The sequence below is a fragment of the Homarus americanus genome, unplaced genomic scaffold, assembly GCF_018991925.1.
Source record: "Homarus americanus isolate GMGI-L3 unplaced genomic scaffold, GMGI_Hamer_2.0 scaffold45698, whole genome shotgun sequence".
Classification (NCBI taxonomy): Eukaryota; Metazoa; Arthropoda; class Malacostraca; order Decapoda; family Nephropidae; genus Homarus; species Homarus americanus.
In genome coordinates, this window is record NW_024735554.1 from 16,985,476 (window position 1) to 17,009,011 (window position 23,536).

A 23,536-nucleotide genomic window follows, 5' to 3' on the forward strand; every position below is an offset into this window, starting at 1 on the left:
TAAAGACACAGTATCAAATACAGCAAGATGAGACACTGTGGGAGATGAGGAGACACAATAGTAGAGAGGGAACTAGTCTCGGGGCTGGGTTAACCATGTCTAAGTTCGACGGTAGGCCAGGAGTAGAGGTAGGAAAGTGGTTAAGAGAGGTTGACCGAACCCTCAAGCTGCTAGACGGAGACGAAGTCAGTCGAATCCAATTCATAATAAGGCATCTTGCGGGGCCTGCGGCAGATCGCGTATACAATGCACGCAGAGACTGGGAAACCGTAGACGAATTAACTTGTTATTTGAAGCAGCAATACGGCGGGCAGACGGCCACGTACGACGCCATTCAGAAGGTGATGAATCGGAAACAACAGAGCAATGAGACGCTTCTTGAATATTATGATGCTATGCTCGATTTAAACGATGAGTTGAACCACCATGGTCATAAATATGATAAGGCCCTGTTGGGAGATGCAATCACTCCGGGGCTCAAGGAGGAACAAAGCCGTATGTGGTTATTGGAGGAGATCCAGAAGTATCCTCACCGTAGTCTAGATGAGTGGATCACGGGGCTGAGAGAGGCGGAACAAAAACGAGAGGCTTTGAGATAGGTACCGCTGACTAAAGGAAGAGAGAACGAACCGCAGGCTGGAGGCTCGATTCTCCCGATGTGCTATGCGTGTGGACAAGAGGGCCACCTCAGTTTCAATTGCACGAACAGGTCCGGACCAGGAGAGAGTGTCCCAAGGGAATACGTGGCCAATGGCCAGTATCGAGTTGGAAATAACAATCGGAACTGGCGGTCGGGAAATGGTCAAGGCCAGGCAGTCCCCGCCAACCGTTTCTGGCCTCACCAATAGATTCCACCGGCGATGTTATGAATCAAGAGAGAGCGGACCCATGGTCAAGCGTGGTCCGCATGACAAATTTAATCACGACAGAAGGTACCTTAAGGCTGAAAGCAGAGTGTCCTAAGGTTTCGGTGCTGGTAGCGGGTCGTGAAATGTGGGGTTTAGCAGATACTGGGGCAGAAGTGTCGTTAATTGATGAACTTTTCTACCGTCGGGAGCTGGAGCCTGCAGGCGTGGTGTTGCAGCCCACTCGAATAAGGGTAAAAGGGGCGTCAGGGTTTCCAGTGCCGTGTGTGGGGTGTATTCGGGTCACTATGGTCGTATGTGGGGTGGAAGTCACTGATGTGGGGCTGTTGGTTTGTCCAGGGATTGAGACCCAGGGTAAGGGGCAATCGCATGTCGGGTTGTTGGGGATGAATGTGCTGGGGGAGGTTGCGGAGATCTGGCCGCACATGTATCACTTGTGCAGGGAAGCCAGGAGCACCGCTCAATGGGAAAATTGCTTGCATGAGGTTAGGCAGTTATGTGCAATAGAGGCCATCAGCCTGGGGTATTGTATGACAGAGAGGAAGAAAAGACCAACCATTCCTCCCCAGAGTACTCGGTTGCTGTCAGTATGTGTTCCCTCATTAAGCCAGGTAGCTAACAAAGAAGTAGTGATTGAACCTCTAACAATGGAGCATGAAGGTTGGATGCCTGAGGGTGTGATAGTGTTGCCGACAGCTGTAAGAGTGGTGAGAGGCATGACCCAGGTGTTGGTGGCAAATCTGTCTGATAGTCTTAAGAACTTGAGGGGCAATTGGCGGATTGGGAAAGTGGCTTCTGGGACGGAAGTCGAGGCAGACATCAGTGAAGAGGTGTATGTGAGGACAGTTCAACCGGATGCCCGTACGGAGGTCAAAGTGCACACGGAGGAAATGAATGAGGAACAAGAGCGTGCAGTTAGGTGTTTAATAGAAGAGTTTAGTGATATTTTTGAAGGAGAGGGCCAGCCCATAGGAAAAGCTATTGGGGTTCAGCATGAGATCCCAGTGACCACAGACAGGCCAGTTAGGGTGCCATATCGGAGGATCCCTCCAAACCAGGTACCAGAGGTGAAGCAGCACATTAGCCAGCTGTTAGATCAGGGAGTAATTCAGCATAGTGAGAGTCCATACTCTGCCGCCATTGTAGTAGTGAGGAAAAAGGACGGGACGCTGAGGTTGTGCATTGACTATCGTGACTTAAATAAGGTCACGGTACGCGTTGCGTTTCCTCTGCCTAGGATAAATGAAACTCTAGAATCTCTGACGGGGGCCCAGTTTTTCTCAACGTTTGATCTGGCGGCGGGATACCACCAGATAGAAGTAAAACCTTCAGACCGTCCAAAGACTGCCTTCAGCACAAGCTTCAGACACTTTGAGTACAGGCGACTGCCTATGGGATTGTCAAATAGTCCGGGAACCTTTCAGAGACACATGGAGCGGATTTTAGGGGATAAGATTTTGTCCTCGTTGCTTGTATACCTTGATGATGTGATGGTGTTTTCAAGTATAATAGATCAGCATGTAGTCAGATTGAGGGAATTATTTTGCAGGATGAGGGAGAATAACTTAAGATTTAAACCTAAAAAGTGTGAAATAATGGCTTCAAAAGTAAGTTATTTAGGATATCAGGTGTCAGCGGAAGGCGTCACAGCTGATCCTGAGAAGATTAGGGTAGTAAGAGATTGGCCAGTCCCTCAGACGGTGAAAGATGTGCGGTCTTTTGTAGGGTTCACATCATTTTATAGGAAATTTGATAAAGGGTTTGCCCAAATAGCTGCTCCACTGCATGCGTTGATGCATGGGAAATCTAAGGATCGGGTAGATAGTGAATGGAGAGAGGAACAGCAACAGGCTTTTGAGAAACTGAAAGACAAGGTGACGCAGACACCAGTGTTGGCTTGCCCAGATTTCACTCAGGAGTTTATATTAGAAACAGATGCAAGTTTTTGTGGGCTAGGTGCGGTGCTGTCCCAGCGGAAGGATGGCAGGTTGCATCCGGTGTGCTATGCGAGTCGGGGCCTGAGGAAATCAGAACGTAACATGAACAACTATAGTTCTCGTAAGTTAGAGATGTTAGCACTCAAATGGGCAGTAGTGGATAAATTCAGGGATTATTTGGCAGGGAAACATTTCACAGTCTATACAGATAACAACCCACTCAGTCACCGCAAGAAGGCTAAACTAGGTGCCGTGGAAAGTAGGTGGAATGCGGATCTCGAGCAGTTTAACTTTACTATAGAGTACAAGCCGGGGAAGAACAACATTGTGGCGGATACTCTATCTAGAATCCCGGCGGAACAGGAGGAAGATAGCGAAGAAGAGTATACAGCGATGCATGTACTAGAGGAGAACGGGGCAGGAAGGAAGGAACTGTGGACGATGGATGGGCTGCGTAAGGAGCAAGAAGGCATGGACTATATGACAAAACTGCGAAGATGGTTGGCGGGAGAGCTGCCGGAGGATGAGGTACAGATACAGCTCCAAAATGATGACTTCCGCAAGATGTACCGAGCTAGGAAATCCCTGATCGTAAGAGAAGAGGTTGTCTGGCATAGAAGACCCGAAGGGAAGAATCTATGGAGGGAGGTGCCAGTGTTATCTCCAAACTTGCAGGAGGCTTTGACTAGAGCCTGCCACGACGAGTTTGGGCATCAGGGGCGAGATCGCACCCTGTCGCTGGTGCAGGAGCGAGGTTTCTGGTCAGGCATGGGAGAAACAGTGCGAGACTACATAGCCAGCTGCGAGAGGTGTGGAGTAGCAAAAGATGAAGTGCCGAAACCCCAACTGCATTTAGGGACGATTGAAGCTGCCAAACCATTAGAGACACTGGCCGCAGATTTCACCTTGCTGGACAAGCGGCAAGGATTGGAGAGTGTCCTGATAATGGTTGACATATACAGTCGTTACACTTGGGCCTTTCCCACCAAAGACCAGAAAGCCTCGACGATTGCAAAGATCCTGGTGAATCGGATCTTCCTGGCAGTGGGTGCACCTGAGCGACTGTTGACCGACCAGGGAAGAAATTTTGGCAGTGCATTGGTCCGACAAACTTGTGCCACCTTTGGGGTGAAGAAAATAAGGACGTCAGCATATCACCCACAGGGAAATGGTATGGTGGAACGGTTCAATCGAACCCTGCACGGTCTGCTGGCCACCCTCGAGGAAGAGGAAAAGAATAGGTGGCCAGAGCATCTGCAGGCAGTGGTGTCACAATATAACGCGACTCCGCATGCCACGACAGTGTTTTCCCCATTCCTGTTGTTTTACGGGAGAGAACCAAACCTGCCGTTTGACCTTAGGCCGGAAGTAGACCCAGAGCCGGTAGATGAGTGGGTGATGGTGATTAGAGACCGGCAACGAAGATTGCAGGAAGCAGTGGAGATAAATAAACAGAAGGAAAAGAGAAGAGAAAGCCCACGAGAGTAGCTGGGAAGTGGGCCAGGAGGTTTTGCTGAGGAACAATGTAAAAATAGGCCGGTGTAAGCTGCAAAACCATTGGTTTGATACGAGATGGCACATTGTTGAGGTCCTAAATCCAAGGCCTGGTTTATATCGCATTGAGCCCAGTGGGGGAGAAGACCTGGAAGCAAGAGTGGAAAACCGGAGTAACTTGAAGGCTGCTCCAACCCTAAGGCATCCGGGAGACCCAGCGAGGGATGAATCTGAAGATGAAGACGAGGAGCCCCCACCCCAGAGGAGCAAGATGAAGAGAAGTAGTTCAGAGAGGTCGATCGAGCCTCCAACTGAAAGACGAAGCCGACAAATTACATTTTACAGTGTGTCTCATTCATCCCAGTCACAGACGCTATCCTTCCACGGGTCACGGACAATTCATTTTGTTTAGTAGATTTAAGTGTTCTTGTGCTGGTTCGGGATTTTTCTCAAAGGGGCGCTTCCACTGCCATTACCATCTATTAATCTTTAATAAACCCCAAGTCAAGTGAGAAATTAAAGTCCAGTAAATTCCGACCGGTTACACACACACATAGCCTATATATACAGTATATATATATATATATATATATATATATATATATATATATATATATATATATATATATATATATATATATATATATATATACAGTATATATAATCTGCGACTCCTGTCAAATTCGTATCAAGTGAGTCGGAGTGATTGATGAGGCAGCTGCCCCTGATTTGAAATGTATTTCAATATATAATTGCACATTTTCACTGTAACTCACAAGAGATTAAATACTTAAGTTACCTATCTCTGTCCTTTGGAAACCGATGAAAATGAAAATGTGGATGTGTATCCTTTCTCCTTTTGCAAATAACGCAGGGATGCGATCTACCCGGCATGTTTAACTGCGCGTCCAGAAGTCTTGGCTTAGACAGTGTTGCCAGTGTGAAAAATCAAAACGTATCCATAATCTTCTAAAAGTATCCACTTTTCTCTTTAATAAAATGGCGAATTTCTTTGTATGTATGACAACAAAGTTAAACTGAAATATAATGGCTATTCTTGGCAGTCGTCCAAGATTTTGAAAACATGCAGACGACAACGTGACGTCACATAATACGATTGCAGCGCCATCCTAATTCTGAACTACATAAAATGACGTCACTGTGCCTTGAGGTTCCAGCTAGTATTATTACCGACTATTTTACTCTCATTCCTGTCTTGAGTATATAGTCTTTGGTATAATGCAAGGTGTACGGATTCTCAGCTGAACCCCGTTTTGATGTAACGAGCAAACAGGCTGAAGAACTATCCCTGTGCGACCCACAAACCAGATAGGGGTATATGTTATGATAATTCCGACGGGCCTACCTCAAACTACTACATAATCATGACAATGCAATAAACGGACAAGGAATAATGGCTATGATTCATAAAAGGATTAACAAATCATACGACAGTTGGAATTAAACAAACAGGAGCTAGATAACGAACATAAAACCAACAGAAAAAGTCCAGAAAAGTTAATTATGAAATCAGGAGTAAACATGAACCCGTGACGCATGACACATTGGTCGGGAGCCATGAAGTGGACTGGACAGAGCCTACACAAAAACGAACTATAGTACTTAGTACATACACAGAGTGAATTGTTATCTTTACTAAATCTAACCTTGCTTGCTCATGCACAGTGCATCAGTGCAGCTGTCTTTGCACAGGACACAACAAACTGAGGTATTGTGCTTTACATACTTAGACATGCCTAGAAAGCGAACCAATATCATAGGTTAGTGGCAACAAGTGATCGTGGGCCCTTCGTGCCCGGTTCGCCGTCCGGCTGACAGGGTACAGCGACATCGTTTTCCAGCGTAAATAAAATGGTTAATTAATGACTTCCTAAAGAAACCATCGACATGGGACCAGGTTTGTTCCACTCTACGAATTTTTTGCGATTTTTCCTTCAAGTTTGATGAAACAAGATTGTGCCGTTTCGGCTGCCCAGAACAGATACACACACAGACACACCGCTATTCCTATCGTATATTAGATTCGTGAAGGATTATAGGAGCGGCGGCTGACCGGCGGATTTGTGTACTGAATAAGTTATATCTTTAACAGTGACCTCTTTCTTACTTAGACTGCTTAAGTGTAGGCTGGACGGAGTCTCCACACAAGTATGTCAAGATCTTCATTTTGTTATCTAATGGTACTCGACGCTCTAGCGGAATGTTTAGTGGCTTTATAATGTATGATTCCTGGGCTGGTTAGTCGAACTTCCTAACTTCTCTCGGTGCTTATCAGTCTTTTCTAAAAGGACAACTCTTTTTTCACGCAAAGCATTTATTCGTGGCATAACGTTGCTGACATATAAAGTATGTTGTTCTTTTGGGGGAGTGAGATTGTATACATGCGTAGAGATACATAAGGGAGCCTATAACAGTAGTTTATTGGAGACGGTCAGCGTGTGAGCCTGACAACGTGTATAGTGTGGACGTAACACTGTCTGATGTAGGTGAGGAAACTGGCCGGAAATATGTCAAAGATTCATAATAAGGAGTTAGACAAGTTGCATCAACGGGTGGTGAGTATAAAGTTGAGTGACTGATTAACACAAAAATATAGATAACAGGGTATTGGAGTGGCGGCACACATAGGCGAATAATTCAATGTAACAAAAGAATAAGCAGTCTTTAGAAGCGAGTGAAGGACATGGAACGGTAATGACGGAATGGTGATGTATATGATCAGACGAGGAGTTGTTGATGTAAACAAATCTGTTTAGATAACAATGGAAACAAAAGAAGCTGTAGAAAGAATAATAATCAGGGCAAATGAGATCTAGGGAGTACAGGTGAGCTTACAGTTAATGCATGTACTCGCTCCAAAAAGTATCTTTTCGATTTTGTGTGAAACAGTACGACACAACGGATAAAGTATTAGTAAACTCCACCGAGATAGCGGGAGTCGTAGTGTTCATTTTGAAATACTGTACATCGGAATCTCCGTAACGATACTATTTGGAGCATGGATTTAAAGGTTGAGGAAGCATTACAATAGTTAGTTTATGTGTACCGGAAGAAAAAGACTTGTTAAAATCAACACAGGTATTAAGATAATATACAAGCAGCTGTTTCTGGGGAAAAAAATTAATGTATAATATCGAAAAACAAGTTCTGGGCTGATCAAGATGCAATATTCGACGACAGACGTTTATCATATATTGTAAAGCCAGTAGTTAACATGGAGTATTATTACAGAAAAGAGGAAGATTTAGATATATAAATGTAGAAATATCATATACAGGGCCGGATTAAGCTTAATAGTGGCCCGAGGCACAGATCAACTTGGGGCCCCCTACCCTCAAGGTTATATATATATAGCAAGAACAAAATATACCAAAATTTATCAATGATTTCATCATTATTAAGCTTCTGCAAAATAACACATTCAATGTTCATAAGAGACAGAAAATTGAGACGTTGCTAGGACATTGTTGAACGAAGTTCATGTTTTATATCCTTCAACTTCGAGAATGTTTGGATTTGGGGGCCCCTTAGAGTCGGGGGGCTTGAGGCCAGTGCCTCAAGTGCCTCATGGTTAATCCGGCACTGATCATCTATGTGGGTTTGTGGTGATGTGACTCTAAGTACCAGATGTTTAGCTTACTTAAGAAATTATAGAGATAAAAAAAAAAGTTGAAAACCAGTGTGTGTATATGTCTTTTGGAGGCGAGAAAAATTTACAGAATATTATACAAAGATTAGAGATGTACTGTACCTAAAAAGAGGACAGAACTGATAATAATATGAGATTCATAAGATACAGATGAATTAAGAGGAAAAATAAAAGAAAAGAATAAAGAAGAAGAAAGAAAAATAAATCTGAAAAAGAAAGAAGAAAAGACAGAGAGAAAAAGTAAGAATACAGAAGAAAGAACAAGAACAAGATAAAAAAAAAAGAACATGCTTGAGAAAAATCATTAAAATAATATCTTACAGGAAGTATTAGGTTAGGAGGAATGAATATATCTACAACATCCAATTATCACGTCCTAGAAAGAAAGTAGAGCGTGTAGCACAGTAAGTGGCTGAGAGAACGAGGCTAAGGTCGGCAGGCGCTCCTGGGGGGTGTAAGGCTTTACGTTTGTTTTGGGCTTTTGTTTACATGCGAAGATATTACAATAAAGTGGGGGAATCATTTTAAAGCCGAAATCCATCTTTACATACGAAGACATTACAATAAAGTGAGGGAATCATGTTAAAGCCGAGATCCCTCTTTACATACGAAGCCATTACCATAAAGTAAGGGAACCATGTTAAAGCCGAGATGTTAGAAACATAATGCATTGTCTAATAGTAGACCATGTCTCAGGTTGCTGATCTGACTTTCTGCCTCATTTACACACAATTGCAGGGTCTCAATTGTTTCTTTTACTTTGATAACACAACATACATATATCATTTCGCACTAGTAATGATCTTTTTTGTATTTATTTATAGTCCTTTATTATTATTATTATTATTATTATTATTATTATTATTATTATTATTATTATTATCATTATTATTATTATTACTATTATTATATTTTCGCCCCCAGGCCATGATGTGGGTCATTGTATTGACCTGTGCCCTGGTGGGCTGATCCCGTAAAAAAAAAAAAAAAAAAAAAAACATACGAAGACATTACAATAAAGTGAAGGAATTATGTTAGAGCCGAGGTCTTTCTGGGTATTTGATGCGCCCTTGTTTCATTAATTTGTTTATAACTGGGAAATTGAGGACAGGTTTGGTTGACAACATCAGTATACAGTAACGTGTGGAAATATGATATGGTTATGTGAGTACAGTTGTAGCTTCAAGTGAGTGCGTTGACAGAAATGACATACATGGTAAATGACTGTAATAGCAAGGGGAGGGTGGAATAAGAAGATATTTGATGACGAAATTGGTTGTAAAAAAAATAAATAAACAAATATATATATATATATATATATATATATATATATATATATATATATATATATATATATATATATATATATATATATATATATATATATATATATATATATATATATATATATATATATATATATATATATATATATATATATATATATATATATATATATATATATATATATATATATATATATATATATATATATATATACGGAAAATATAGGACTAAAGAGTGTCTTAGATTTTAGTGCGTTTGACATCATAATAATACTAGTAATAATACGGTATGGTATATACTTTCTACGTTTTCTTTTCCCAGTATAATAGAGTGGCTGGAGTCAGGACTACACACACACACACACACACACACACACACACACACACACACACACACACTTTCCCTTTTGTTCTTTATCCTACAGTCATTCTTTCTGCCGTAATGATAATTGTAAGAATATCCCTGATAATAAGCATTACGTAGAAATAAAATAAATAGAAGAAATGGAAGAAGAAACAAGAAAAACAAATAAAAAGAAAAAAGTAAACATTTATAGGAATAGGAGAGAGAGAAAGAGAGAGAGAGAAGAGTGTTTATCAAGGACGTAGTCATCAAGATGACTAGGACCAGTGATAGTGAGAGAAAGTGAAGAATGTACTCATGGTGACAATTACCAAGCGAATGTGGAGATAAAGAAAAGAGAAGACTGGGAGACAGATGTGCATAGATAGAATTTCGAGCATAAGAAGATGTACGATGTCTTGAGCAAGGAGAAGAAAGGAAGGAGGGAGGAAGGGAGAGAATGAGAGGGAGGAATAGAGAGATGAGAAGAAGGGGAGAGAAGAGACGGAGAGAGGGAGTGGGAAAGAAAAGAGGGGAGGAACGACAGGGAGGAAGCGAGAAGGTGGGAGGGAGAAAGGGGGTTGTCTGAAGATAGGGGGAGAGGGTATTGCTTAAGATACTAGAAAATATATCATTATTGAAAAGGAGAGACTGTGATTTAGACTAACTTGTGGGTCAGTTCTATGTTCTCTGCCACAAAAGGCTAACAATTGACACCGTTATCACAGAATCAAGTCCACAGACAGACAATACGTCATTCACATGGTCCAAATACATAATACGGGAAACATAACATAATTACAAATGATGGAGATAAACTAGAGAAAATGAGATAAACAGATATTGGACCTCATAGAAAATAGGTTAAACATATAAAATGGATCAAGGAGAAAATGAACCAAACAAAGAAAATGGGCCACATGTGACTTAAGCCAGCCATCAACAAGCTTGACTCATAGTAACCCGACACTTTATTACCTACTTGGATAACCTACATATCCCTCCCTCAACTTCATCTCCCTCCCTCCTTTAACTTCATCTCCCTCCCTTCCTTCCTCCACTGTCTCACTGTCAAGGATGCTGCAACGTTCTTTCGCACACAGACATACATACACGAACATAAAATGCATACAAACACACGCGGACATTTGTCGCACAAACACTCTCAACCGCACAGTTCTTTTTACTTACACAATCACATACATGCACATAGTCACACACAGCTTAGGTAATTATGAACGGTTAATGTAAAAGATATCCCTTATCTTAACCTTTCTTAAAATATAGAGTTGATGGTTTGTGTTGTGTTACGGACCAGGTGATCATAACGCGATATATATATATATATATATATATATATATATATATATATATATATATATATATATATATATATATATATATGCATACATACATACATACATACATACATACATACATACATACATACTCCTGGGTGTAACTATAGACAAAAAACTTGACTGGAAGGCCCATGTAAATAACACAGTCAAGGCAGCCTTGTACCGTCTCTACATGCTACGAAGACTTAGGTCACTTGGGACACCCACGCCAGAGCTGAGGACCATCTATAACGCCTTTATTCTCCCCAAACTAACGTATGCGTCACCAGCCTGGCCGTCTTCTCTCAACTCCACCCAACAACGTCAGCTAGAGAAGGTACAGAAAAGGGCCTGCAGAATCATGCTCGGCGCAGAATACTCCGGCTACACCAACGCTCTCTCCACCCTGGAAATGCCATCCCTCAGTGACCTCCACCACCAAGCACTGGAAAGGTTTGGCAGGGGACTACTGCACCACCCTCGACCATCGCCACCTCCTGCCACCTGCAGCCCCACACCCAACTCGCGCAGTCCGCCACTACAACAAAATTCAGCCCATAAGAGCCCGCACCGATAGATATAAGAACAGCACCATCCCATCTATTGTTAAAATAATAAACAACTCCTGATTTATGTACTGTACAGCCCTGTAAATGTATTCAATGCATATTATATCATTATGTTTAAATCAAATGTAAGTCTGTATATTTTCAGCCACCGGCTGCAACTCTATTAATAAACCGTTTATTATTATTATTATTATTATTATTATTATTATTATTATTTTATACTTACATAATTACATACATACATACATACATACATACATACATACATGCATGCATGCATGCATGATGTATTTTCATTATCTAGTAAAATGACCTGCTGATTTGATAACCATATTATTGATAACCATATCATGAGAAACTATTAGGTTTATGACTATTGATGATGACATTGATGATGTGAATGATAATCGGGGAGATATGATAGAAGTATTTAAGTGGGTGAAAGGAATCAATAAAGGAGGTATAGATAAAGTTCTTATAATAACCGAGCAGGATAGGACTCGGAGCAACGGATTTAAGTTGGATAAGTTTAGGTTTACGAGGGAGATAGGAAGGAACTGGTTCACAAATAGGGTGGTGGACAAGTGGAACAAGCTTAGCAACTTTGTAGTAAGTGCTGGAACGCTGGAAAGTTTTAAAAGGAGGCTAGATAGATTCATGGATGATAGAGAGTGTTAGTAACTCTCAACAGGAGCTGCCATGCACAGGCCAACCAGCCTATTGCAGACTCCTTATTTTCTTATGTTCGTATGTATGTATGTATGTATGTATGTATGTATGTATGTATGTATGTATATATATATATATATATATACATATATATATATATATATATATATACATACATACATACATACATACATACATACATACATACATACATACATACATACATTGTTCCTTCCTCTTTCAGTAGTGAAAGCTTTTGTTAAACGACCCACCCACCCCATGTCTTTGCATGTAATATTGTAATAAGTAATTTTTGTCCAATGTATATCTTCAGCCTTCGGGCTGCCGAACTTTTTTAATAAACCGTTAATTATTATTATTATTATTATTATTATTATTATTATTATTATTATTATAATTATTATTACATACATACATACATACATACATACATACACACATACACACATACATATATATATATATATATATATATATATATATATATATATATATATATATATATATATATATATATATATATATATATATATATATATATATATATATATATATATATATATATATAACAAAGAAGCATGTCTGTGTGTTTGTTTGTTTGTGTGTCCACACAAGAATCTTGGAACTACTTTACCGATCTGTAGTGATGAGTGATGGTGTTATATGTAGTGATGATGATGGATGGTGTTATATGTAGTGATGATGGATGTTGTTATATGTAGTGATGATGGGTGGTGTTATATGTAGTGATGATGGATGGTGTTATATGTAGTGATCTAAAAAAAACTCCAACCAACCCGATCCACACAGTCCTGATGCACACAAGTAGAAAAGTCGTATTCCTTCCTATGATTTACAGCTATTTTGATCCATAGGCTCTCTTTCATTATGGCTTACTTTTCTCTGCATTTAACCTCCATCCGTTACACCAGAGGTTGAAAAGTCGTATCCCATCCCACATATTATAGCAAATTTTATCCTTATGCTCTCTCTCATTACAGCTTACTTTTCTTTGATCTCTGACTTTTCTAGGCTGTCCATTTTAACAAGGAAAGTAGGTAGGTAGGTAGTGTTTGGGCAGGGTTTTGATATCAAACGATCTCTCTCACTTGTTAACACTTGCCTGAATGAGTGTAGAGTAGTGGCTGGTACCTTTAATGAAGCTGGGTGAGATAATAGGTAATCTCAAGGCGTGTCACCTTTGATACTGTAGTGGACGTCTCCCCTACAAACTGCGTAGCTGCACACCACCTGCTACCGTCTTCCCTAGCAACCAAGCATATCCGCATTCCAATGCCCGCCGTATCCTAGCAACCGAGCCAAAAGGCCGGCGACTTCTCGGGTTTTCCCAACATGACTCATAGCGGCTGCTGGGTATATAAGCTCTGTCTCTCCATTGAGATTCAGTCTGACCATTCTTCTTGGACAAGCAACACCTCCTCCTCAGCCGCTGCCTGGCAGCCCTCTCATCTCCTCACCTGCCTGGCGGTCCTCGCTCCCGCCAGCGAGCATGGCGACCCACCAGCTGTCCTCTGAGCTTCCTCACCAACCAACTCTCATTCTGCCCATTTTCCTGAACAAGCAACACCTCCTCCAGCAAGCTCCTAGCTGTTACATTTATTCAACCAGGAGGCCAGCAACAGGCAACATCTTCTCTAACGAAGCTCCTGCACATCTACCTCCTTCAACACGCTACTCACCGAACGTCTTCTACTGAGCAGCTCCCCACCACACAGCATATCCAGCACCAGACTGTCTTCATATAACTTATATATTATACAAGAAAACCACATTAGAGTTTCCTTCCATCCTGAGTGCTAGACAACATTAATATCTCGATACCCCTACAATACCGTCGTTGAATCGTTGAATCTTCCCAGCCGCCTTGGGTTAAACTTATAATTATCTTAGCTTGTAAGTATACACAAGTGTACACAGGTTCTGTTATCTTCATTTGTGGTTCCTTGGTTTAATGTAAACACACGTGGTGATTTTCTAGTTATATTGGATGCTCTGGTAGTTACAGAATTGTTTGTTGACAGACTACTGAGCATTAGCTATTAGCTTGTAATTAGCTTATATAATTAGAGAGATATTCAGCCTGGGAGCTATGCTCACACACGTCTCTTTGGTATGGTGTTTGGCTGTGAACTGGTGAAGTGAAACTGTGAACTGGGCGAACCTCTCTCTGTCTGCTTGTAAGGGGGTATGTAATCTATATGTCATCACAGAGATATGAGGCTACACTCCACAGGCCTACTCTCATGGAGGCCTGGGGACATATATTTATGGGTTGTAACCTGAATCTGTGTGAAACTACAAATGTTATGTGTGCTGTCCACCCTAGGAGGTGTGACAGAACAAATGCTTATATAGTTGTATGCTCAATAGTCTGGGTGATAGAATGTATATAATGAATATATGTCCTTAGCCCATATTTATATAATACTAATTAATAAGGGCTGGAACAGTAGTCCATTCTAACGAGGTATGCCGAACGTACGATATTTCACACCCACCGTGGCCTAACCAAAGAGCCGTTTCTGTTATCTATATATGTAAAACAAAGAAGTCTGTCTGTTTGTATGTATGTCCGCACGAGAATCTTGGAAACTACTTTACCGATTTGTAGTGATGATGGATGCTGTTATATGTAGTGATGATGGATGTTGTTATATGTAGTGATGATGGATGTTGTTATATGTAGTGATGATGGGTGGTGTTATATGTAGTGATGATGGATGTTGTTATATGTAGTGATGATGGGTAGTGCTATATGTAGTGATGATGGGTGGTGCTATATGTAGTGATGATGGATGTTGTTATATGTAGTGATGATGGGTGGTGTTATATGTAGTGATGATGGATGTTGTTATATGTAGTGATGATGGGTGGTGCTATATGTAGTGATGATGGATGTTGTTATATGTAGTGATGATGGGTGGTGCTATATGTAGTGATGATGGATGTTGTTATATGTAGTGATGATGGGTGGTGCTATATGTAGTGATGATGGATGTTGTTATATGTAGTGATGATGGGTGGTGCTATATGTAGTGATGATGGATGTTGTTATATGTAGTGATGATGGGTGGTGCTATATGTAGTGATGATGGGTGGTGTTATATGTAGTGATGATGGATGCTGTTATATGTAGTGATGATGGATGTTGTTATATGTAGTGATGATGGATGCTGTTATATGTAGTGATGATGGGTGGTGTTATATGTAGTGATGATGGGTGGTGCTATATGTAGTGATGATGGGTGGTGTTATATGTAGTGGTGATCTATATCTATATAAAACAAAGAAGTCTGTCTGTTTGTCTGTGTGTCTGCACAAGAATCTCGGAAATTACTTTACCGATCTGTAGTGATGATGGATGGTGTTATATGTAGTGATGATGGATGGTGTTATATGTAGTGATGATGGATGATGTTATATATAGCGATGATGGGTGGTGTTATATGTAGTGATGATGGATGGTGTTATATGTAGTGATGATGGATGATGTTATATGTAGTGATGATGGATGGTGTTATATGTAGTGATGATGGATGATGTTGTATATAGAATATGAAAAGTATCCTTCTGTTGTCATTGACAACATGGATAAGAAATGTGAATACTGTGGTGCAAAAAAGTACAAAGGAGAATCTGCTGGACTCATCTGCTCTCATTGGAAAGTACGACTGCCAAATTTGGAAAAATCACCACAACCGTTGAAGACTCTCACGCTGGGAACAACACCATGCTTCCATATGACAAATTTTGGAGCTACCAGAGTAGTTCGTGAGCACGGATACATGCCCACATTCAAAGTCCAGGGTCAAGTCTATCACAAAGCAGGATCCCTCTTACCACTGGAAGATGAACAGGCAAGGTTCCTCCAAATCTACTTCATGGGAGATCATGAAAAGTAGACTACTATCAGGTGTGGCAACATTCAAGGTGTCAGACATGACATTCTCCTATCTATACAAGAAATGCTGCATGAGCGCAAAACGTATGTACAGTCATTTAAAAATGCCCTGGAAAACATGCCTGCTGATGAGTACAAAGTCAGGATCAAAGAAGACACCTTAATGCACTACAGTGAGACAATGTGGAGCTTCCCGGAGGGTGGCGTCCTACCGTGGCCTAGCGAAAGAGCAGCCCGGAGGGCGGCGATTCCTTTAGTGTATATATAAAACAAAGAAGTATGTCTGTTTGTTTGTGTGTCCGCACGAGAATCTCGGAAACTACTTTATCAATCTGTAGTGATGATGGATGGTGTTATATGTAGTGATGATGATGGATGGTGTTATATGTAGTGATGATAATGTATGGTGTTATATGTAGTGATGATGGATGATGTTATATGTTGTGATGATGGATGTTATTATATGTAGTGATGGGTGGTGTTATATGTAGTGATGATGGATGGTGTTATATGTAGTGATGATGGATGATGTTATATGTAGGGATGATGGATGATGTTATATGTAGTGATGATGGGTGGTGCTATATGTAGTGATGATGGATGTTGTTACATGTAGTGATGATGGGTGGTGTTATATGTAGTGATGATGGATGGGGTTATATGTAGTGATGATGGATGGTGTTATATGTAGTGATGATGGCTGATGTTATATGCACTGATGATGGGTGGTGTTATATGTAGTGATGATTAGACAATAAAATAATAACAGTTTAATGCTAAAAAAATATACTTTGCTGTACTGTTGTAGTGAAAAACGTGGTGGAACTTACATACACCGTTAATGAACTATTGATGGAAGAAGAAGTTTTGAGGACTGAACAGTGAAACAATGTGGAGCCTCCCGGAGGTTGGCGTCCTTCCGTGGCCTAGCGAATAAGCAGCCCGGAGGGCAGCGTTTATTCACTAGTGTACACATATATATATATGCAAGTAAATCACTGTAGGTGCGCGTGATCTAGGTATATGCTGATAACCACAAGGAAAGAAGAAAACACGAAGTTCCCAAGCGCTTTCGTGTAATTCACATCTTCAGGGGTGAGTATAGACTAGGTCTGTACTCACCCCTGAAAATATATATATATATATATATATATATATAATCAACGACCTCACCAGCAACGAATCGAATCCTTGACCTACTGGGTGGGACTAGGGAACGCTTACCGGCTAGGCCACAAGGACACTAAAAGCAGTTCTAGACTCTGTTATATTTCACACAAAGCCTGTTCATCGAGCTGATGGTGCCGTGAACCTCATTGGGAAAATGCCCGTGCCTCTTATGTGGTGTCAGTAGCATTTTACCGAATCAAGCTGGTATGAAACGCGAGGTACATATACATACTTCATTTTTAGTCCATATAACACGCTGACTTTGAACATATAATCAACGACCTCACCAGCAAGGAATCGAACCCTCGACCTACTGGGTGGGACTAGGGAACGCTTACCGGCTAGGCCACAAGGACACTAAAAGCAGTTCTAGACTCTGTTATATTTCACACAAAGCCTATTCATCGAGCTGATGGCGCCGTGAACCTCATTGGGAAACTGCCCGTGCCTCTTGCTGGTGAGGTCGTTGATTATATGTTCAAAGTCCGCGTGTTATATGGACTAAAAATGAAGTATATATATATGTACCTCGCGTTTCATACCAGCTGGATTCGGTAAAATGCTACTGACACCACACAAGAGGCACGGGCAGTTTCCCAATGAGGTTCACGGCGCCATCAGCTCGATGAACAGGCTTTGTGTGAAATATAACAGAGTCTAGAACTGCTTTTAGTGTCCTTGTGGCCTAGCCGGTAAGCGTTCCCTAGTCCCACCCAGTAGGTCGAGGGTTCGATTCCTTGCTGGTGAGGTCGTTGATTATATGTTCAAAGTCCGCGTGTTATATGGACTAAAAATGAAGTATATATATGTACCTCGCGTTTCATACCAGCTGGATTCGGTAAAATGCTACTGACACCACATAAGAGGCACGGGCAGTTTCCCAATGAGGTTCACGGCGCCATCAGCTCGATGAACAGGCTTTGTGTGAAATATAACAGAGTCTAGAACTGCTTTTTGTGTCTTTGTGGCCTAGCCGGTAAGCGTTCCCTAGTCCCACCCAGTAGGTCGAGGGTTCGATTCCTTGCTGGTGAGGTCGTTGATTATATGTTCAAAGTCCGCGTGTTATATGGACTAAAAATGAAATATATAAATATATATATATATATATATATATATATATATATATATATATATATATATATATATATATATATATATATATATATATATATGTATGCTGATAACCACAAGGAAAAAGAAAACACGAAGTTCCCAAGCTCTTTCGTGTAATTCACATCTTCAGGGGTGAGTACAGACTAAAATAGGAGTGCAGAACAAGTTATATATATATACAGAGGAGGGTTAGAACAAGTCCACAGAGGTCAAGTATAGGTAATGACCCTACTAATCTTTACAAAAGCACCGCAGTGGTCGGTAGTCAGGTCAGTTTCCTCTGACCAGACTATCGACATTGCTGTGCTTTCAGGTCAATTAGATCATTTAACTTGACCTCTGTGTTTTTGAATACAACACTGATATATATATATATATATATATATATATATATATATATATATATATATATAGTTAGCATGCTTGCCTCGCAAGCGAGTAGACCTGGGTTCGATCCCCGGGCAGGGTAAAAATAAGGGTCAAATTTCTTTACGCCATTTGCCTGTCTACCCAGAGCAATTGAGGACTTGGATGTTAATCGATTTGCGAATTGTGTTCCGGGGTAATGGTTAGGCAGTGCTGTTGGCGAGTTGTCCGGTCTTCTCGGACTGTTCTCTGACACTGGGTCATGCAGCTCGTTAACTTTGGGTGTGGTTGTTGAGTTGGCGACAGTTTCTACACCTTAAACAAATTCACGCCTAGGTGGCCCTAGAGCCGGCCATCCTCGATTTCGAGGGACATTCATATATATATATATATATATATATATATATATATATATATATATATATATATATATATATATATATATATATATATATATATATCGTGGCGTGTCCAAGGGGGAAGGAAGAGCCGGTGCCCCCCTATTTTATAGCCTAATATTATTTGAAGTAATTTTACTCTCAGTTGATTACTTGCAGGTGAGAGGCAGATGTTCACTCTAGATTGATAGACAACATCCTGTGTCATATCTATATTAATCTATTTTTTTCCTCTAATAATTTGAATATTTGTAATATCAATAACAATCTAAAGATTAGAATTTTATATACAGTAGTAAAAATAGTTTAAAAACCCCTAAACCGAGTTTTTTTTTATGCCGATTTTTTTTTTGTTATTACGATAAATTATCAGAATGATAATAATGAGTGATGGTCGACACACCTTCGAGGAGTTTTGCACAATGCATGAAGCACTGTTGATCTGTGTGGAGGAAATTACCAGAAAGTGGATGGGAGACCTTGGTAAGTGAGACGCCAGAGGACAGTCACGGATACCAATGGAATACTGCCCCATCAGATCACCTTAATACAGCTTTGTAGTTGCACTCCATTGTGGCCCGTTCTTCTTTGCACTCGCCTAGTCTCGATACATAGACAGCATATGAGAAAATACAATTAGTCAAAGATGAGTACAGTGACATCCGTAAAAATGCTGAGGCAAGAGTTTGAGGCTACTTCAGAAGATGGTGAAGGAAAAGGTACAGCTGGCAGTGGCAGGTGTTCTCACATCTTTCCCTCCCTTTCTCGCACCTCCGGCTCTCTCACCCCTTCCTCTCGGTTCTCTCAGTAATCCCGATTCTCTCACATGCAGGCGGCTGGACGAACTGTTAGCCGAGGGCCTCCACACTAGGTCCCTCCAAGCTGATGAGACTCAACTCCAGGAACTTCACAAGAGGCTCGACGACATGCAGGTGAGTCGCTAGAGTCGAGCGAGTCAGCAGTTCAAGTGAGTCAGCAAAAAATTTTGTGCTTCAGCAGAGTTGAGGTGAGTTATTAGAGTCATGACTATGGTAAAAAGAGTTATCAGTGAGTCTAACCATGAAAATCAACAGTCACGAGAGTCTACAGAGTCATAAGAGTCAGGCGAGTCAGGTGAAACAAGTGAGTCAGTCAAGTAAGGTGAAACAAGTGAGCCAGGCGAGTCAGGTAAAACAAGTCAGGCGAAACAAGTGAATTAAGCAGGTCAGGTGAGTCGGGCGAGTCATGTGAAAAAAGTGAACCAAGCGAGTCAGGTGAAACGAGTGAGTCACATGAGTGAAATGAGTCACAAGAATCAGGCGAGTCAAATTTCCGATCAGTCTTACTGTATTAGGTTGCAGTCTTAGTGGGTCCTCGTCCTAGTGGGTCCTCGTCCTAGTGGGTCTTAGTCCTAGTGGGTCCAAGTCCGAGTGGGTCCCAGTCTTAGTGGGTCCCAGTCTTAGTGGGTCCCAGTCTTAGTGGGTTCTAGTCTTAGTGGGTCCAGGACTAGTGGGTCCCAGTCTTAGTGGGTCCCAGTCTTAGTGGGTCCCAGTCTTAGTGGGTTCCAGTCTTAGTGGGTCCCAATCTTAGTGGGTCCCAGTCTTAGTGGGTTCCAGTCTTAGTGGGTCCCCAGTCTTAGTGGGTTCCAGTCTTAGTGGGTCTCTTAGTGGGTCCCACTTAGTGGTCCCAGTCTTAGTGGGTCCTTAGTCTTAGTGGGTCCCAGTCTTAGTGGGTCCCCAGTCTTAGTGGGTCAGTCTTAGTGGGTCCCAGTCTTAGTGGGTCCAGTCTTAGTGGGTCCCAGTCTTAGTGGGTCCCAGTCTTAGTGGGTCCCAGTCTTAGTGGGTCCCTAGTCTTAGTGGGTCCCAGTCCAGTCTTGAGTGGGTCCCAGTCTTAGTGGTCTGTCTTGGTGGGTCCCAGTCTTAGTGGGTTCCAGTCTTAGTGGGTCCCAATCTTGGTAGTGGGTGGGTCCCAGTCTTAGTGGTCCCAATCTTAGTGGGTCCTCTTATGGGTTCTAGTCTAGTGGGTCAGTGGGTCCCAGTCTTAGTGGGTCCCAGTCTTAGTGGTCCTTGTGGGTTCCCAGTCTAGTGGGTCCCAGTCTTAGTGGAGTGGGTCCCAGTCTTAGTGGGTCCCAGTCTTAGTGGGTCCTAGTCTTAGTGGGTCCTAGTCTTAGTGGGTTCCCAGTCTTAGTGGGTTCCAGGACTAGTGGGTCCCAGTCTTAGTGGGTCCCAGTCTTAGTGGGTCCCAGTCTTAGTGGGCCCCAGTCTTAGTGGGTCCCAGTCTTAGTGGGTCCCACTCTTAGTGGGTCCCGGTCTTACTGGGTCCCAGTCTTAGTGGGTCCCAGTCTTAGTGGGTCCCACTCTTTGTGGGTCCCAGTCTTAGTGGGTCCCAGTCTTAGTGGGTCCCAGTCTTAGTGGGTCCCAGTCTTAGTGGGCCCCAGTCTTAGTGGGTCCCAGTCTTAGTGGTCCCCACTCTTAGTGGGTCCCGGTCTTACTGGGTCCCAGTCTTAGTGGGTCCCAGTCTTAGTGGGTCCCACTCTTTGTGGGTCCCAGTCTTAGTGGGTCCCAAATGGATCCTATATAGGCAAATAAATTCAGATAACATATATTTATACAGTGAAGAAGATAAACGGGCAAATAAAGACAGGTATACAGACAGACAGACAGATAAATACACAGGTATACAGATAAACAGATAGACAGACAAATAAAAAGACAGGTATACAGATAGGAAGATAGACAGACAAATAGAGAACGGTATACAGTACAGATATAGGAAGCTCTGGTCCGTAAATCCAAAGGAAGGTAACACTAAGAACAGTAATGTCATCTTTTTTGTCTCGTATTGACAGCAAAGGTACGACAGTAAGTTGGTCGAACAGGATACCGAGATGAGGAACATGAGGGGGGAGCTGAACGAACAGAAGAACATCAACACCCGTCTGAAGTGGATGAACTCCCGTCTTCAGCGAGACATCCGGGATATGAACAACAGCCTCAGCACCCAGGAGATCGTCACAGACAGGCTCGTGACTGTAAGTTTACATTGATTTAAAAGCGACACCAATATTTTAATTTGCGTTAACACACACACACACACACACACAGATATTAACTAACTATATAAAGTAGATGAATCGTAAACAATATAGAATTTAACTTAATCTTTGTGTTTCTTCGTCGCTGTTTACAGGCTGTGTCGCAGAGCGCAACAGAGGTGGAAGCGGTGAAGAACCAGGTGGGTCAGGCAGATAAGGTTGTCAAATTCGCTAAGAACCTGGCTAGAGAAGCCAACAGGAGCATTGAAGACCTGCATGGTGAGGTCAAGCAGCTCCGAGACAACCAGGTACTGGGGGCCTTACTGCATGATACCTGGTTGCTTACTTGGGGGACTAACTTTAATCAGGGGTTGCATGGGGGATGCGTGGGTCTAGTATATGCTACCTAAGGCTTAACCCACCCGGAGCTACTGTGGGTCTAGACCAGCGATTTTCAACCAATGTGCCGCGAAGCATCCGTAGGTGTGCCGGCGGAGTTTAAATAGCATTTGGATAGCATTTTAAAAAATGGCATTTGGATACGTTTTGACATTACTGGTACTATTATGGAGCGCATTAAACTCCTTTTTTTCAATGATGCAATAAATAAACAAATGTGTTGTTCATTAAAAGCCCAAATGGCAGTTTTAAATTCTCTCCTTAATTCCGTAGTGTAGATCCGCCAATCTCCACTGCCAGCCGTAAGATGCAGTAATGAGCATGTGCGAGTGAGGCTGTAGGGGTTGGAGATATTGGTTCACACTCAGGATGGGATGGAGAAAGGAAACTCACAATGTGCTCACTGTATACATATTGTATTGGATGTACAATGCAGCTTGTTGCTGGGTAGGTAGCAGGGTAATAAGCGTTGAGTAGAGAGCTGGGTGAGGTGCCCAGGTGGGGCACGCGGCGAGGACGCCAAGGTCGCTGGCGGGGCGGCAGCCGCAAGGCTGGCGCGGAGGATGTTGCTGCTGGTGGCACTGTGTAGGAAGAGAGGCTGGTCACCGCGGTGTCAGGCCTTATAAGGCGGGGGTAGGCGTGGGTAGATAGTTGATCCCGCTCCGTGGGCGGCGCTGGAGGCGTAGGCTGGGGAATTCGAGAAGGTTCGGTGCTTGTAGGGGAGGAATCCACTAAGGCCCTTAAATACCGATGGTGTGCCTCGACCATTTTAGTGCCTGGCTCACTGTGCCGTGAGATGAAAAAGGTTGAAAATCACTGGTCTAGACTGAGGGTGGCGTGGTCCAAGGGGGTTACCTCAATATACTGTATGATACCTGGAGCGTCCCTTGGGTTACCTGGTGCTTCACTTGAGCTATCTGGTGCTTCCCTTGAACTACCTGGTGCTTCCCAAGGGCTACC

At 42.1% G+C, this 23,536-nt stretch overlaps 1 protein-coding gene across 1 annotated transcript in view; it reads left to right on the plus strand.

Moving 5' to 3' along the window:
• The window catches only part of LOC121871546 (collectin-12-like), a gene marked incomplete in the record, with an annotated part of 83,528 nt that overhangs the window by 15,236 nt on the left and 44,756 nt on the right, over positions 1-23,536 (plus strand). Inside the window, 3 exon segments of the mRNA XM_042373990.1 lie at positions 19,997-20,096; positions 21,992-22,174; positions 22,333-22,485. Of these exon segments, the coding sequence (XP_042229924.1) occupies positions 19,997-20,096; positions 21,992-22,174; positions 22,333-22,485 (436 nt within the window).